Source organism: Hemicordylus capensis, chromosome 2, assembly GCF_027244095.1.
Source record: "Hemicordylus capensis ecotype Gifberg chromosome 2, rHemCap1.1.pri, whole genome shotgun sequence".
Classification (NCBI taxonomy): domain Eukaryota; kingdom Metazoa; phylum Chordata; class Lepidosauria; order Squamata; family Cordylidae; genus Hemicordylus; species Hemicordylus capensis.
This window is the reverse complement of record NC_069658.1, coordinates 61370001-61389091: the sequence shown is the minus strand read 5'-3', so window position 1 is coordinate 61389091 and position 19091 is coordinate 61370001. Positions and strand designations below refer to the sequence as shown.

Sequence of the window (19091 nt, the reverse complement as noted above, 5' to 3'; positions counted from 1 at the left end):
TGGTGGTGGGGGAGCAATTTTGACAGGTTTGCAGAGCCCTAATGGGCCTGCTTCTGTTGAGAATCCCTGGTGTAGACCATACTGAGCTAGATAGACCAATGGTCTAACTCCGTATATGGCAGCTTCCTATGCTCCTAGAAGATTATGGGCCTTTAGTTTTTAGAAGGTTATGGGGAGCATGATTTGACTAAAATTGAAGGAAGAGAGTGATGGATTGTGTGGATTACATAAAGGGCCCCTATGCCTTATCTTTCATATTTCAAGCACTGCTCAGTTGGCTATATTTTTGAAAATTAGTTTGCCAAAATGTGTCTCTGTCAATAAGCTAAAAAATAAAAACTCTGATGAGTAATACAACTTTGGAATGTCAGTGTTCATTGTCATCCTGTTGGTGATTTAAACAATAGTTGAGATACAAGAGGCAGCATTCAGTGCTCTGGAAGCTTGATCAATTTAAGTGTGACATTCTGTAAAATATGAAAAAATACAGATAATGTGAAATGACATATTGCACAAAAAGAGGGGTAATGAAATAGGACCATAAAATTGAAAAGTGAGAAGAAAAGCTTTGACTGACCACTTCAAATCCCTGTTTAGCCAATGGAACAGAAAATTTTATAAAGTGTAAAGCAAAGGCAGGAAAAGGGCCATTCACACTCTGCTTCAGTTGATAGGATGAGTATATTATTATGGTTGAATAGAAGGTTGGGTTGTGTCAGCATCAATTTAATAGAAGCATTAAATTTGAATTTGAGAAACTTCCATGCAACAGCAGTGGGGGGGGGGACCCTCCTCTGAACTTTGAAATTATTTGTGTGGTTATTTAACACCAAATAAAAATAAATAAAAATAAAAGGAATAGAAACATTTTCATAATGTACCCTTTAGAATTTTAAAGGTGCTGATGGATAATACTTGCTCTTATTGTTCCTCTACTGGGGAGCAGGAGTGAGAGTGAGCCTTTGCTCTCTGCCCACTCTGCTCACCTGGCCTGGCCCCAATGCCACTTCAGTTCATTGCAGGTGTCATGTTCCAATGGGGCCGGAGCGTATGCACTCCCACATGCACAGGCTCAGATTGTGCAGTTGATTGCTGGATTTTATCTAAAAAGCCAATCACATGAAATGGAACTATGCATGTTCTATTGTATATATACAGGCCCAACTGGAATATCATGCCCCTGTGTGAATGGCCAGTGGTGTCAAGGTGAGACAAGTATGCTGGGTATACCTTACTCTTTTTCTCATGGACTTTCTCCACCATGTGTAGGGGAATGATCGGGGAAAGTTTCATTCAGAATGGGTGAATTTCAGAATAAGTGACAAATGGAAAACTTGGTCTGACTAAATTTAGGAATAATCCACAAGTTGAAGCCTGCTTCAGAGGCGTATCTAGGGAAAATAGCACCTAGGACAAGCACTGAAATTGCACCCCCTGTCCAAATATCTGACACCCATCTTTCAGATAACTTTACCATAATATCAGCTCAAGAATACAAGTCAAGCTCGTTAATCTTTTAATCTTTCAAAAACTATTTATCAGTGGACGTAGCCAGACCAAAAAATGCTGGAAAACTACAAATTTCAGTATGCTGGAGCTCATGAAACACCCAACTACTATTTGGAGGTGTACTTGGAAAACTAAACAGAAGTGCCTGTCTAATTCTCTACTATGCATTGTAACATCACTATTACATAAGTTTTAAAAATAAATGGAGAATTTGACTTTTCCCAGATACTCTGAAAATAATTAAAGGATATGCAGAGTAAACTGTGTCACTGCTTGGAATATATTCTAGTATTTCAGAAAGACAGTTAGAATGAGAGAAAGAAAGAAAGAAACTCTCAGTGGGCCTTAATACTAAGGATTTCACACTGATTCAAAGACAAACTCACTGTTAATAGCCATATTATTAAGACATCACATTTAACACATTTATCACAAGAAGCAAAGTAAGAGCAAATGAATACCATCCTAGCTCATAAGCTTCAGCTCAGTATTCACAAGTCCTGATTCTCTGTACATAGTGCCAAACTAAATATGTGTACAATGACACACACACACACACACACACACACACACACACACACACACACATATATATATATATATATATATATATATATATATATATATATATATATATATACACTTGTAGCCCCTTTGGGGGGCTTCCTAAAGGCTGTAGGGGGGGTCTGCAAAGGTTCCCTCCCCCCGCTGGCCTCTAGGGTCTCGCAGGGACCATTTGAGCATGTGCAGTGGCCATTAAAAATATATATATATTTTTTAATGGCTGCTGAAAACAAAATGGCCACTGTGCATGCTCAAATGGCCTCTGCAAGGCCTGGCATGGCCTAGGGCCTCAGAGAGGCCATTTGAATATGTTCAGTGGCCATTTTGTTTTTGGCAGCCATATTAAAAAATTTTAATTTAAAAAAATGGTGCGCCCCCTTCAAGTGGCGCCTGGGGCACGTGCCCTGCCTGCCCCATCCTAGATATGCCCCATGCCTACTTGCCCAATGTGGAACTTAGGAAGCTGCCTTATACAGGGTCAAACAACTGGTTCATCTAGCTCAGTATTCTCTGCGCTGACTAGCAGTAGCTCTCTAGAGTTTCGGACAAGGGTATTTCCCAGTGCTACCTGCAGATGCCAGAGACTGGACAAAGCACCTCCTGTATGTAAAACATAAGAACAGCCCTGCTGGATCAGGCCCAAGGCCTTTCTAGTCCAGCATCCTGTCTCCCACAGTAGCCCACCAGATGCCTCTGGGAGCCCACAGGACATGAAGGCATGAATTCTCTCCTGCTGTTGCTCCTGTAGGTAAGAACATAGGAAGCTGCCATATACAGAGTCAGACCATTGGTCTATCTAGCTCAGTATTGTATACACAGACTGGCAGTGGCTTTTCCAAGGTTGCAGGAAGGAATCGCTCTCAGCCCTGTCTTGGAGAAGCCAGGGAGGGAACTTGAAACCTTCTGCTTTTCCCAGAGTGGCTCCACGCCCTGAGAGGAATATCTTACAGTGCTCACACTTCTAGTCTCCCATTCATATGAAACCAGGGCAGACCCTGCTTAGCTAAGGGGACAAATTATTCTTGCTACCACAAGACCAGCTCTCCTCTAGGTAGCCTAGAGCCATCAAGACTAGTAGCCATTGATAGTGTTTTCCTGAATGAATTTGTCTAAATCTTTTTTAAAGCCATCCAAGCTGGTGGACATTACCACATCCTGAGGTAGATAATTCCAGAGATTAATTATACACTGCCTGAAGAACATTTTCCTTTTGTACATCCTAAATTTTGTGGCAAGCAGATTACTCCTACTTCTAGTGTTGTAAGAGAGGGAGAAAACCTCTCTCTCTCCACTCTCTCTAGCCCAGGCCTGCTCAACATACGCCCACCAGCTGTTTTTGGACTGCAACTCCTATTTAATTAACTGATTGATTAATTAATTAATTTATATACCGCCTTTCATTAAATCAATCCCAAGGCAGTTCACAGAAAAATTAAAACAAGACTATAAAAATACACAATTAAAATATTAAGCTATAATATAAAAATATGAGCCTGACTAAAAATTTACAATACAAGCATATAATAATCATACAAAATACAATATATAAAGAAGCAGCAATAGAGACAATCATATAAAAGCTTGGGTAAAAAGCCAAGGTAAAAAACCAAGACAAAAAAGCCAATTAACACGCTTTCTAAAAACTGTGATGGAGACCGAGGAGCAAATAGCCACCGGGAGAGCATTCCAGAGTCCGGGGACAGCAACAGAGAAGGCCCTGTCCCATAATCCCCAGCCACAGTGACCAATAGCCTGGGATTATGGGAATTGTAGGCCAACACCTGCAGGAGCACTGAAGTTGAGCAGCCCTGCTCTACACCATATATAGTTTTATAAACATCTATCATGACTCACCTTAGTCATCTTTTTTCTCACTTCGAAAGCACCAGAAGGTGTAGCCTTGCTTCATGAGGAAGATACGTTAGGACCCTGGTCATTTTGGTTGCCCTCTTCTGCATCTTTTCCAGGTCTATAATATAGTTTTGAGATATGGTGACCAGAACTTCACACAGTACTCCACATTATAATATTAGTAGTATTTTTCAATCCCCTTCCTAATGATCCATCTTATTGACTGGGACCAGGAGAGGTCAAAACACATTTGGTCAATAAGTTATTTCTGGCAGTCGACATGTGACTGGATGAGAAATTACGACTGTGTCTAATGCAAATCTCTAGGTCTCATGTTCACATTGCTTACTGAACATTGTGTATTATATGATTATTGTTCTAAAAAAACTTTTGTAAACTTGGAGAGATTGTATTTTATTGCTTTTTGATATGTTCAGATTACTATTGGAATACATATTATTTATTTTATTTTGTCCTTCTTTGCAGTAGTTTGTTTATTGTATTGGGCGAGGCTACTATTGCAGTTGGCAATAAGGATGTCAACTTTTAAAAACATGTCAACTTTTAATAACAAAGCATCAAGTGTAAACTATAGAGTACTAGTATTTTGAAGCCCGTTATAACGGGCGCTAGCCTTTTCCTCTCCCCTTTACTGTTTTTTTTAAAAAAATACTGCCGCCGCCGTTGCCGCCGAAGTCCCACCCTCCCTTCCTCCCAACTTCCGAAACCACCTTACCCGGCCCATGACAGTTGAGCAAAGGATGACCTAATTTGAAGAGGGAGAGAAGAGCTCGCAAGCAGTGCTCCTCCCTCTGCAAAGCCTCTTTCTGAACTGGTGCTTGGGGCGGAAAGGACGCCTCTTGCATCCTTTCCGCCCCAAGCGCCAGTTCAGGCAGAGCCTTTGCAGAGGGAGGAGCACTGCTTGCAAGCTCCTCTCTCCCTCTTCAATTTAGGTCTTTCTTTGCTCAACTGTCACGGGCCGGGGTAAGGTGGTTTCGGAAGTTGGGAGGGAGGGAGGGAGGGTGGGACTTCCGCGGCAGCGGCAGCATTTTTACTTTTAGTTTTCCTCGGCCTTCGCTCGGCCCCCGGTCCCGGCCTCCGTCTCCCTGGGCCGGTCTGGACCTCCGCCGCCATTCCCCCTCCCGCCACCCACCGCGGCCCGTGTCTCTGGCCGGGCCGGCCACCCAGGGCTCCGGTGGGCCCGCCACCCACCGCCGCCGCGGCCCGCGGCTCCAGCAGGCCCGCCACCCACCGCCGCCGTCCGCGGCTCCGGCCGGGCCCTCCGCTGCCCGGGGCCTCTCCCTTGTCACCGCGGCGTGTCCTCTGGCCAAGGCGGCGGCGGCCAGTGTCCCCCGGCTCCGCTCACCCGGCTTCTTCGGGGCGGCCGCTTCTGGCCGCCCAAGATGGCCACCGGGTGCCGGTGGTTGTGTCTCCCTTGCTCTGTTCTGGGCATGCACTCCGCGCATGCGCAGAACAGGCCAGGGAGGCACAGACACATGCTTGGTGTCCGTCCACGGACGGACACCAAGGGTTTTATTATAGAGGATGCTCTCAATCCAGGGATGGGCAATCCCATTGCATAAGCAAGACAACAGGATGAAAATATCCTGAATTGAGCAGCCTGACTGACATGCAAAAGCGACCTCAGTCATAAGTTCCACTGCATAGCTGCTGCTGCAGTTAGACATCCTCAACTTTTAGAAAATGAGCTGACTATGCTGCCCATCTCCTACTCAAAATCTAGTCACCAAGGGGAAAGGAGATCTATAAGATCTGTTGCAGAAAGGATATGGGCAATTACCATGATTTATTTTTTTTGCAAAGATTTTTTTCCACAGAAAATACTCATAAAGGGCATTCACACGCTCAGCCTAACCCAGGTTAGGGCAGCCCAGCCTGGGATAGGCTGCATGTTTGATGTACCAGAATCGATCCCAATCCCGCTGCTGCCCCCACACCATGCCCGAGTTTTTAACCAGGCATTTAGCTGAGGTTAAGCCAGCCTCTGGTTTGCTTAGCCTTGGCTGGCAATCTTCTGGGCAACTGGTGTGGGGTTAAAGAGATCCCCTCCAGCCCGCCACCATTTCTGGCTGTTCAATGGGAGAATGGAGTGGCTGTGTTGAGCATGCGGAGCATTAGAGCAGCCACCATCCTTATGCCCTTCCTTGAACATTGAAGTCCTCCTGCTCCCAGCGTCTCCTTCTGCCGCACTGCCACTCGTGTGGGTGCGTGGTGCAACAGAGGGGAGGATGGTGGCGAGCTACTCATCTGTCAGGGAAGGCAGACAAGCTCCTGCCTTGCCTGCAGCCCGCTGGCCTCCCCAGGAGGTTGTGCGAACGACCTCATAAAATATTTGTGATTTTTAATAATTTCTGTAGCTTGAAAAGAAAGAGCTGGTAGTACACTAAATAATAAATTCTGTATTAGTGTCATTCATATAATGCCACTTATTAAAACCAAAATTGGTTTTAAGAATTGAGAAAAGCCAAATTTTGATAATTCATAAAGCCAAAGAATACCAAAAAGAAGTCAATATGTGCTTTATTGACTACAGAAAAGCCTTCAATTGCATCAGCCATGTCAAGTTGTAGAATATTCTTAGGAAAATGGGTGTCCTCAAACATCTCATTGTTCTCATGAGAAACCTATACATAGGACAGGAAGCCACAGTCCAGATGGAACATGGTGAAACATCCTGGTTTCAGATTGGCAAAGGAGTAAGACAAGGCTGTATATTTTCTCCTTCTTTATTCAATTTATATGCTGAACATATACTGAGAGAAGCTGGATTGGAAGAAGATGAGCGTGGTTTTAAAGTTGGAGGGAAAATATCAATAACCTGTGCTATGCAGATGATACCACTTTGATAGCTGAGAATGCAGATGATCTGCAAGATCTAGTAATGAAAGTCAGGGAGCACAGTGAAAAAATGGGACTACAATTAAATGTAAAGAAGACTAACCTAATGACAACAGGTACAGCAAGCAGCCTCAGAATTTACATGAAGACACTGAAGTGGTGGATAGCTTCTGCCTTTTAGGATCGACTGTCAACAGTAAAGGATCCAGCAGTCAAGAAATATGCTGCAGACTAGCACTTGGTAGGGTTGCAATGAAGGGCTTGGAAAGGATATTTAGATGCCATGATGTGTCTGTACCTACAAAGATTAGAATCATTCAGACAATGTTTTTTCCTGTGACACTCTATGGATGCGAAAGCTGGACTTTGAAGAAGCAAGTATGGACACTTTTGAACTTTGGTGCTGGAGAAGACTTTTGAGGACACCATGGACAGCTCAGAAAACAAACAAATGGATCATAGAACAAATCAATCCAGAATTTTAACTTGAGGCACAAATTATGGATGTGCAAATGGATTCAGGTACAAATCGTTTTGTACCCAAATTTAGCTGATTCGGGTGATTTGGAGACAAAACAAATCACCCCTGTGGTCCATTTGCTAGATTCTGGTACAAACTGAATCGCGCCTGATTCACTTCAAATCAAGTCAAGATTCGGATCCCTCTTATTATTCCCTCTCCACCCAGATTCCCAGCTTTCCCTTTTTTTAAAAAAAGCTAAGCTCTAGTCCTTGTAGAAGTGGAGTTATGGAGCAAAACGTATGGTCACTATTTTTCAAGTGTTTGCATTCTTTGGTGTATAACTTCCCCTCAATGAATCCCTATGAGGATTCATTGCACACCTTCTTTTCTTCTATTCATTTTGACTGTCTTTTTGACAGTGCCAACTGTCAACTGTCATGTGCCAACTACACCCCACTCCCACCTCCAAGGCAATAGGGTACTACTTAGTTTATGTTCTATGATTCCCCCCCCCCCCAAGTGTTTAGGCTCTTTGGTGTCTAATAATCTTTCCTCATAATGAATCCCTATGAGGATTCATTACACACCAAAGAGTCTAAACACCTCAAAAATTCCTAAAATAAAAACTGAGTACCCAGTGGCTTGTGGGTTGCAGGGTAGTTGGAATATGAGATGTCGCTAATTTTCCATCCTCACCTGAAAAGCAGTGGGGTCAAAATGAACATGAAGGTGTGCAATGAAGATATCAAAAGAAATGAAGGTGTGCAATGAAGATACCAAACAATCTAAACATTTCAAAAATACCTAAAAATATACTGAATACCCCAGTGGGGTGTGGGTGTGGGTGTGTATGTAGTTGACAGTTGGCACTGGCCAATGATAATCAAAATGAACAGAAGAAATGAAGGTGTATAATGAATCCTCATAGGAATTCATTATGAGGAAAAGTTATTAGACACCAAAGAATCTAAACATTTCAATATTCCTAAAAGTTAAAATGAGTACCCCACTGCCTTGCAGGTGGGGTGTGTGTGTAATTGGCACATGGCAGTTGACATTTGGCAATGTCCAGTGACAGTCAAAATGAACAGAAGAAATGAAGGTGTGCAATGAATCCTTATAGGGATTCATTACGAGGAAAAGTACACCAAAGAAATCAAACTCTTGAAAAATAGTGACCACACATTTTGCTCCATAACTCCACTTATACAAGGGACCAGGTCTCACTATCAGTGAGACCCGGTTTCTTCCAGTGCATGGCCCCCAGAAGCCCCAGTATGCCCTGCGTGAGCATGCAGGGCATACTGGGGAGACCCCCAGAGCCGGGAGATGGCTTTTCGCCTTGCCTCCAGGGGTCTACTCACGAGTAGCCGCAGCACGGAGCCACGCCACGGCTACTCACGAGCAGATAGCCCGGGTTTGCGGAGTGCTCACTCCGCAAACCCGGGCTATGGGGAGGGCTACAGGAGCGGGTTGCCCCACCTAGAACCACCTAGGCTCTCCTAACCCGGTTTTTGCTAATCGTGTGAATAGCCCCAAGGGCTAGAGCTTAGCTCTTTTTTTAAAATTGAAAGCTGGGGATCCATGTTAGTGTTAGGATATGGCAACTTTGAATCCCCATTTTTTCCTATGGAGGAAATGTTCAAAATCAGTAAAAACTAAAAAAACCCATTAAAAGTCAATTAAGTGTCCCACTGCCTTGATATTTGGGGAGTAGGTGGAACCCATGGGGCCTGACCCACCACCCAAATTTGGTGCCCCAAGCAAATTGTTAAGTGGCCCAAATCTGAATCAAATCAAATCAAATACAAATTGAATCTGGGGTTATTTTGGGGGGTAGATTTGGACTCAAAGCAAATCAGGGGTGATTTGTTTTGGGCACAAATCAAATAAAATCTGTTTGTGCACATCCCTAGCACAAATAACCAGGCTCTAACTATCATACTTTGGACACATTATGCGAAGATCCAGCTCCCTTGAGAAGTCCATAATGCTTGGAAAAGTTGAAGGAAAGAGAAAAAGAGGATGACCAGCAGCAAGGTGTAGGGACTCAATTACGACAACAATGAATGTAACACTGAGAGACCTTAAAGGCCAAGTTGAAGACAGATTATCCTGGAGATTATCTATGTGGTTGCTAAGAGCTGACACTGACTTGGTGGCACTTTATCAATCAATTAATCAATTTCATTCATATAATGCCATTTATTAAAACCAAAGTGGATAGACGTATTTTATTAACATTCAGATCAAAATTGTCACTAGATGTGTGAATTCTAAAGGGTGGAAAAATATAGGGATGTGCACAAATCAATTTTTTTGTTTTGATTTGTACCCAAATTGAAACACACCCAATTTGTTTTAGGTCCAAATCTGATCCCCCAAATCACCCCAGATTTGATTTGTACCTGAATTTTCTGAATCTGAATCGATTTGGATTTTTTAAAAAGCTCCTAGGGCCAGAAGAGTGGGGTGGTGGTGTTAGTGCCCAACGGGTGGAAACTACCACCCAAATTTCAAATAAATTGGGCAAAGGGGTTATTTTAAAAGAATTTTTGAAGTTTACGTGTCTTTAAGATTTTTCCCATAGGGAATAATGGGGATTCCAGCAACTTTATAGCTCCATGTGGGGCGCACTGGGGTGGCCCAGAGAGAGGTGTGGTGGGTGGTAGTGTCCAATGGGTTCAAGGAAGCTACCACCCAGATTTCAAAGAAATTGGGCAAAGGGCTGATTTTTAAATGATTTTTGAAGTTTATGCGTCTTTAAGCTTTTCCCCATAGGGAATAATGGGGATTTCAGCAGCCTTAGTTATAACTCCCGGGGGGTGGGGGAGGTTGGTACAGGGTGGGTTGTGGTGGGTGGTAGTGCTCAATGGGTGCAAGGAAGCTACCACCCAGATTTCAAAAAACTGGGCAAAGGGCTGATTTTTTAAAGAATTTTTGAAGTTGGTATGTCTTTGGGGCAGATTTGGGGCAGAAAAGGGGTTTGGGGTCAAAAGAGTGGGTCAGGAGGTAGTGCCCCAATGTGTGCCTGCTACCAACTAGATTCGATTCATTTTCAAGGACAAACAATGAATCCACTCCCATTTGCTACCAGAGAATCTACACTCAGAACACCTCAGAAACAAAAATACCCAATACCCCATGGGCTTGTGGGTATGGGGGTGGGAACCCTATGTGCACTACACCAGTACTTGCTCTGGGACACCCTGGTGCCCCCTCAAGTGGAGTCATGGGGCTGCTGAAATCCCCGTTATTCCCTGGGGGGGGGAGAGTTTAAAGATGCACAAACTTCACAAATTCTTTAAAAATCACCCCTTTGCCCAATTCCTTTGGAATCTGGATGGTAGCAGACACACATAGGGGCACTACCATCTGACCCACTCTTCTGCCCCCAAATCCCCTTTTCTGCCCTTTTCTGCCCCAAAGATGCACAAACTTCAAAATCAACCCTTTCCCCAATCATGCTGAAACCTGGATGGTAGCAGGCATGCATTGAGGCACTACAACCCAAACCACTCTTCTGTCCCTGAAGCCCCTTTTCTGCCCCAAATCACCCAAAAGATGTGCAAACTTCAGAAATTCTTTAAAAATCAACCCTTTGCCCAATCACTCTGAAACCTTGATGGTAGCAGGCACCCATTGGAGCACTACCACCCAATCCACTGTGGCACTCCTAGGAGGCACCCACAGGCAGAAATGGGCACTGTCTGTCCCCATTGTCCCATAGGGTGGATGCAGCACACATCCACATCAACAACAACAGCAGAGCTTTTCAAAGAACAAGGTTTCCAAAGGTCACGCACATCCACTGTTTCACTCACCACATCCATTGTGTCCCACCATCCCCCTGAAATGCAATTGATCTACACACAACAGTGTGAAACAGCAACAATGAAATGCACTGCCCCACACTCCCCCTTCCAATGCAGGGTAAGAGCAGCAGCCAGTAACAAGCAAGCAAGTGTGATATCACAGATGCAGCAGACTAGGGCCAACAACAGCATCAAATGTGCCCTGCCCTCCCTCCCCTAAGCATTTTTCTTCCACAAGCAATAGACACAGCTACATCTGTGGCAGCCGGCCATAAAAGTGTGTTAAGTGAGGAAGGGTGCAAAATACCATTCTGCGAGGTTCGACCCCCGCTCCCACCTACACAAGTAAAGGAGTGATGATAACAATGGCACACAATTTCTGGTGCATTTTTTTTGACATTTCTGCAACAGATCAGAGCCTGTGGCACCAGCACAACTATTGTAGATGCAAGCAATCCAGTTTGAATAAAAATGATGATGGTGATAGAAGTCACAATATGACCCGATCTTCATTGCAAAGAAGTACACACACACACACACACACACACACACACACACACATTATGTAGGGGGGAAGCATAGTCTACTTGTGTGTGTGTGTGCTCTGCGAAAGGGTTAGTGGGTTTAGGGTTTTTTTTGCCATGGCCTCAGAATGCTGCGGGTGGGGGTGGGGGGTGAGGTGGGGTAAATTGGCACAGGGAGAAGGCTGGAGTCTCTGCCTTCCTGCCCACTCAGAGTCTGTAGGCTACTGAGCAGAGAATATTAATACTGATATATTATGGGCACAGAGGGTTGGAGGACAGGCTTCTGTTTTTTAAAAATGCCAAAAACCCCAAATTTGAAATGGGGAAAAAGTCAGAATTATTTTATTAAACCACGAGGCTACTCTACCTTTCTAACCACTTACTAGTACTAGCTAACGGGGATCTCTCCCACATAGAATCCCTGTTTAAACCAGGGGTGTAGCAAGGTTGGAGTGGGCCCAGAGACGAGATTTTAAAATCGGGGCCCCCCACCCAAAGTCCAGGGCCTCCGCACACCCCAGGCCCCCAAGGATTTAAGTCTGATATTCCAAAATAAGTATGCTGCCTGGAAATACATTTCACTGAATACACACACGCACATGTCACAATATATAGTGATATACATTGAGTACTATACATTTGTTTTACTTTTAATGCCTAGAACAGACTAGAAATATGAATGATTAAAATGGCCCCCTCAGTGCAGATTAGCAAAGGAGACTTTCAACCATGCAGGGTGAGCCTATGTTTGTTTTCTCAGAATTCTGAACAAATTCAGTCAAGTTTGATTGCAGGAGGTTTTTCACAGGAGGCTTTTAAAGCCCTTTAACACACATCTCCTCTGGAATAGAGGTGCTGCATTCACATGTTGGCCAGATTGACCCTGAAGTCCCTGCAAGTTATTGGGGAGCAGTTCACACACAAGAAAAATAAAATAAAAGCACCACACATGCTTCACAGTTCTCACTCAGACCTTCTGGGTTGCAAAACAACTTGAACATAAGTGCATTTATAAATGAATGAATGAATGAATGAATGAAATATAATACTGTTTCTTCCAGAAGTTTTTGTAATTTTCTGCCATGAAACAAGCCACTTATAGGACTTTTGAGATAGTTTTTTTTAAGCCAGCAAATTTTCCAAGCTGTTTAAAAATAAATATTCAGAGACTTCTCAGTCCCAACCCCCCATATCAAAGCCCTATGGCAAGCAGATGCCTATATATCCGGGGGGCGGGGGGGGGGAAGGTAACCACAAAAAGGAGTTCACACTCTACCTGGCCAATGCTGGGTTCAGCAGGGCAGCAAGGGATCTTCTGCTGCAGAGAACAGTGGCGGCCACTCTGGCTGCCTCCTCCTTCCTGGCTGGCTTGGGCCCTACTGGAGTTCAGGCTTCACAGAGGCCTACACGAGGCCTCCGTGGAAGCCCCGCCCACCCGCTGATCAGCTGAGAGGCGGGAGAAAAGGAGCTCTTTGCAGCTTGTCTGCTGCTTCCATTGCCGGCCAGGAGAACAAGCTGGAGAGACGGGGAACAGGGCAAGTGGCTGAGGGGCCTTGGGGCTGGGCAGGAGGCAATGGGGAGTCACGTGAGGTGCCTCTGGGGGGCCCCCAGACAACTGTCTCCCCTTGCCCGATCGTTGTTACGCGCCTGGTTTAAACTTCTTCTAAACTAAACAACACACAACTTTTTAAATGCAATTGCAACCCCAAGCCTCCCTCCAAACAGGAAAAAACCCCACGAATACAGAAATCCAGAGGGGTGTGTATATGTGTGAAAATGGGGTACACTCACTCAGTCTAGGGCTTCACCCATGTTGTATCCAGTTGTCCACCTCTGTGGTCTGGTCTCTGAGTCTACACTTTCTTCTTCAATCTTCTTCTCCTTCAGTCCTCAGATTTGAGGGGGGGCTGGGGCAAAAGCATGGAAAATCTGGGGGCCAGGTGGCCAGTGGCAGGGGCAAAAGCCTGGGAAATGTGGCTGGCCAGGTGGCCAGTGGCCACAAGGGCTGGGGCTGGTGGCTGGCACAGACACATCAGGCACAGACAGGCAGTGATTGTCTCAGCAGCAGGAAGGAGGTGAAAAAAGAATTCTCTTCTTCTCAGGAACAAAAAGGCAATGCAGCAGATAATCCATTCCCAGGCTAGCATGCAGTAGTCAGCGGGGGCAGGCAGGCTGGGTGGTAAGGCAGGCTGGCTCAGGCTGACAAGGTAGAAAGCAATAGGCAATGGCATGGCAAAGCAAAGCAAAGTTCTCTCTCTCTCTCTCTCCCTCTCTCTCTCTCTCTCTCTCCCTCTCTCTCCTCCCATGAGGCAGAAAGGCAGAATGGTGGCTGCTGCCTCTTTAAATCTAATTAAAAATCCCTCCTTGAACTCCCCCAACCCTTGTCCCTTTTCGACCCATCCCCTGGCCAATGGGGGGTCAATTAGGAGTGGCAAGAGCCAAAAGAGCCAATCTGGAACCAGGAGGGAATCGTCAGCAGATCAGCCCATGCTTTCGTTCACTGATCTGAAGCTTGGAAGGGCAGGAAATTCAAATCGACGTCAAACACAAAATGACTACACACAGAGATCGCCACAAAATGGAGGTCCAAAACAACAAAATCTTCGGCTCCAAAATTTTGGCAATTTGTTTTGGAGCCAAATCTTTTGGGATTTGCAGATGGGTGATTTGTTTTGTGCACAAATTGCTTGAAACAGGCAGATTTGGGTGCAGATCATTCTGTACCTGAAACATTTTGCATATCCCTAGAAAAATATTGAAAAAAATGTCATAACTTCAGTAACAGTCACTTTTTTTTACAATTATCCCTTTAGATTATCAATATATCTCATATATTGATAATCTAAAGGGATAATTGTAAAAAAAAAGTGGCTGTTACTGAAGTTCTATAATGGGAAAGAAGGTTTTAATATAGATGGAAAAATGCTCTTTGATGTCTCACCTAGTCCACCAATTCAGTGGTTATTTTTTCAGGAGATCCTTATAAAATACTTACAAATGTTAAATGTGGATAACTGTCAATTTCATCATAAAATTATGAAAATTATAATTATTTACATGATACGATTCTTATTATTTGATGTCTGTTCTTTTATGTCCAGGACACAATTACACATCAATGGGGGGGGGGGACGCATTTCAAAACTCCTGAGCATGCACCACATTTACTCAAAAGCCCCATATAAAACAACTGAATCTGCACCATCAAAATAATGAAAAAGACAATTCAGTGGGATGACTCCTCCTTAAAAATATATGTTTTATGGAAGTTATGAACTATGCCTAAAGACTGTATAGTATACCTGGAACAGCTAGGAAAAAATCAATATTCTGACTTACATTTTTATGTGCCAGATTAGTCTTTATATTTGTTTTGATAGAAAAGCAGGCAACAGCCTATTTCATGGACAATAAATTCAAGATAGTAATGAGGAGATGGTATTGCTTCAGTTAAGTGCATCCAGATTGGAGGGTCACATCTTTGACACAGATCTAGTATGGTCCTTAATGAATCAATATACTTGATTAGAATTGTTGTATTTTTATGGCCCAAAATAGCTTTGCATGGAAAACTGGCTCATTTGAAAAAGGATAAAGAAAATAATTTTGCAATAAAAGAAAAAGAAAAGCCAAGATGTTTCAGCAAATTTCTTAGTGATATGTGGGATCCTTTTAGAAATATTGCAGAATATTGTTTTTTTTACAATTATACAACTAGATCCAGACCAGTACATTTCCATTATGCCTTCGCATAGTTAGTCACTCTTTTTGCATCAATAATTTTTTTTCTGTGGTCCCACGATATCATATCAGAATATTCTTTCTTTCTGTAGTGGCATTTTAACCTAGTTAAGAAACCATTTCTTATTAACTGTACTGTATTTTCTTCCAGAATTTTCACGTACTACTTTCTCAGTCTTTGTCGCTTTTGAATTCTATCCTAACTGCTCTTCCCTCCAACTCTGTTTTAATAACCAGAATATTACATTTTGAGGCTATTCTCACGACCAGCAAAAATTGGGCTTGGAGAGCCTGGCCTGATTTTCACTGGTCGTGTAAACCACCGGGCTCACAGGCTCGCAGGTTTTCAAAATCATGTGTTGATGTGGTGCAGCTCTGCACCATGGCAACTCACAAGTAGAACCCCGACTGGGAGGCTAAAAAGCAGCCTCCCGGCTTGGGTGTCTCTCCAGCATGCCCTGTGCACTCGAGCAGGGCATGCTGGAACTTCCAGGGGCCGCACGGCCCCCAAACTCGCATGCCCCTGCTGGCTCCATGATGGAGCCGGCAGTCATGTGGGTGGCCGCTACGGCCGCCCCGGGGAGGGATTACTGATAGTCTGCGGGGAGAGTGGGCTTAGCTTGCTTGCCCCACAAACCTGATTTGGCTCTTCTCACTTGATCATGAGAAGAGCCTCGTTGTGTTCTCTAAACTGAGGCACTTCTGCTTTGTATGGGTTTTCTTCATTGTATGAAATTGCTGAGAAATATTTAAGTCATAATTATGAAAAACTGGGTCTTCAATTGTCTTTAAGGGAGTGATTAAAAATACATTATAATGTGCTTGCATATCACTATAGGGTGCGACTAGTTTAGTAGAAACCCCTTCACATGAGAGGTCCCAAAAGTTTACTCAACCAAGAAGTTAGTGAGGTCATTCACACAATCAAAAACTGTGTTCTACCTGGGTTTGGGAGCCGTGTATGCTCCCTATTTTCAGTTGTATGGAAGCAAGGTAAGAGGAAAAGCTGGGTAGAAGTGACTGCATGGAAGCAAGGTAGGAGAAAAACCCAGGTAGCTTTCCCTCTTACCTTGCTTCCACACAATCACTTCTACCCAAATTTTCTTCTTATCTTGCTTCTACACAACCAAAAATTGGTAGCACACGTGACGCCCAAGCTCGGGTAGAACACAATGGGGCTGTTCTCAAGAGCAGTTAAGCCCAGGCTTAAGCAGCCAAGCCTGGACTTGGCTGCCTGTGAGAACTGCTGGGATCCACATGGATTCTGGCAGTGCTGTGCTGCTAAACCCAGTGCCACAGCCTGGCTCCTAGCCAAGGTTAAGCGTGCAAACACATCCTTAACCTCAGCTCCGGGATCATGTGTCAGCGCGAGCTGCAAGCACAGAGATGGGTTCCTAGAGTGCCCATCCCCTGGGGGAATCCCCTAGTGCACTACACTTGTTGTGTGGTGCACAGTGGGATTAACAGAGGCTAGGACAACCAGTACTAGCCTGTGACAGTCTGTTTGCCAGTGCTGTTTACCTGTGCTCTGTTTAGAAGCGCTGCCGAGAGCAGTGTGGAGAGTCACAGCCATGGACCATTCTGCATGTCAATACCTGCTACAAATCATGTCTGCACTATGGGAAGAGGGAGTGTTGCACCCTTCCCCACACACCATGATCTTAATGAAAATCAAACCATCCCCACCCTAAAGTTGCTCTTTGCCTCAAGAGGGAAACTGTCATTGGCACCAATACCTCTTCCCACAATCTCAGTTCTAATTTCCCCCCATGACTGCTATTTAAGTTTTTTAAAAAATGCATTGCAGGCCAAACTATACATTTAACATAAATATACAGTTCGACCCCAAGATGATTTAGACACAAGGCGGGGCAAATTTAAGCTTGTTCTAAGCAATACACATCTGGAGCCCTTTTTGTATGTTATAAGAAAGAGGCTGTATAAGCCTCCCATAGTGCACCATAAGGGTCCCCCCCCCGTGCATCATTCACACACCCCTTGTGTGTCATTCATAATTACAGTGTTTGTCTGAACAGGCAAACTCTGTAAGCATGATGGTGGTACTTCTGTGATCAGCAGAAGCATGGCATCCGTTGCAGCTCAGGGACCAACCCAGTTACAGTAGTCAGAGGTCAAGCTGAGCAGACAGTCATGAATCAAAGCTTAACCCACAGTCAGAAGTCAGGAACATGGCAGAGGTCAAGCTAAGCAGACAGTCAAGTATCAGAGGTCAAACCAGTAGCCGGAGGTCAAGAACACACCAGAAGTTAAGCCAAGCAGACAATTCAAGGAAGCAAACAGGACACAAACACAGCATAGGAACATAGGAAGCTGCCATATACTGTGTCAGACCAATGGTCTATCTAGCTCAGTATTGTCTACACAGACTGGCAGTGGCTTCTCCAAGGTTGCAGGCAGGAATCTCTCTCAGCCCTCTCTTGGAGAAGCCAGGGAGGGAACTTGAAACCTTCTCTTTCCAGAGCGGCTTTATCCTCTGCAGGGAATATCTTACAGTGCTCATATGTGGTCTCTCATTCAAATGCAACCAGGCCTGACCCTGCTTAGCTAAGGTGACAAGTCATGCTTGCTACCACAAGGCCAGCTCTCTTCCTCACAGCAGAACACAAAGATCTTGATACTGAGGTGGCAAGGCCTACTCAGGGGGATCCAGTGGGTGATCCCACAGGGCAGGGCAGGGCTTACTCAGGACCCAAAGTCTTAAAAGCCTGCTGTAGTGCAGCAAGCCGCCACAGGGGCAACAACAAGTAGAACCTCAGATCAGGCAGAACACTATAATTACAAAACAAAGGCCAGCTATATGTAGCCTGACCCATTAGAAATTGAGGTTACTATGGCTAATGCAGGTATATAGATATAGAGGATTATATGTAACCTGGATAATTTAATACTGTACTCTTAACTCTATGTGATAATCAGTGACTGTGAAAATGAAACTATTATTCGATAGCAGTAATATCCAAGGATGTACAGGATGATACTAGAAAAGGTGCAGACTTTTCCATGTCCCTTCTAACCGTCTTCCCCATATCAATTATTTTATATTAATCAATTATTGATAAATATCAACAATTTGATTGACCCAACTTTCCAAGCACTACAAAACAATTAAGCAAGTTACCCCTCCTGAAGCAGTTTTTAAACGCTGATTCTCTTATATTTAGCAAGGGGAGAGCAACTGCCTCTATCCAACCCCAGCACAACATCCTTCCAGTGGTTGTTGCTGGTGTCTACATTATGTTTCTTTTTAGACTGTGATCCTTTTTGTAAAGCAGGGAACTGTACCTACCTACCTACCTACCTACCTACCTATATTATGTAAACTACTTTGAGAACTGTTGTTAAAAAGCAGAATATAGTCACAACTCAACAGCACAACTTTACCTTTACTATTCGTTGTCGTCATCATAGTCGTAGCAACTGCTGCATACACTTTATCTTTTAATTTATAGTGTTACCTGTTTCCTATTCCTGGAGGAGATCAACTTTTCTTAATTAGACAAGAAGTTTTCAGAGATGAACACAATGATCCCAGAATGTAAATAAGAAGAGGTGAAATAAGAAGAGGTGAGAATCATGGGCTTTAGCTGAAATTCCAGGGCCATCAAAAGACCCACTGCTGACTCCTGAGGCCTTGGTGAAAAAAAGTTGGTGGCTGCCAATATGGCCAACAAAAAAATGTTCCAAATTGCTACTACTACCACCAAGTAACCCCCCACCCCAAAATATTGTGGGTGTTTCCTTAAT

General features: G+C 44.1%; 1 protein-coding gene across 11 annotated transcripts in view; it reads right to left on the bottom strand.

Moving 5' to 3' along the window:
* LOC128346792 (uncharacterized) overlaps positions 1 to 19091 on the bottom strand; it is a 102891-nt gene that overhangs the window by 30084 nt on the left and 53716 nt on the right. For 4 of the 11 annotated variants that reach the window (XR_008317197.1, XR_008317200.1, XR_008317199.1 and 1 more), the window contains exons 1-3: positions 12862 to 12947; positions 6887 to 7081; positions 3928 to 4042 (exon numbers count right to left, since the gene is read on the bottom strand). Coding sequence is in view for 7 of the 11 variants with exons in the window: in XM_053300477.1 (XP_053156452.1) it covers positions 3928 to 3936 (9 nt within the window). In the remaining 4 variants the exon portion in view is untranslated. Of the gene's footprint in view, positions 1 to 3927; positions 4043 to 6886; positions 7082 to 12861; positions 12971 to 13376; positions 13398 to 19091 lie in introns of those variants that run through there. The other 7 variants (XR_008317198.1, XM_053300480.1, XM_053300478.1 and 4 more) reach the window with 4 other exon arrangements.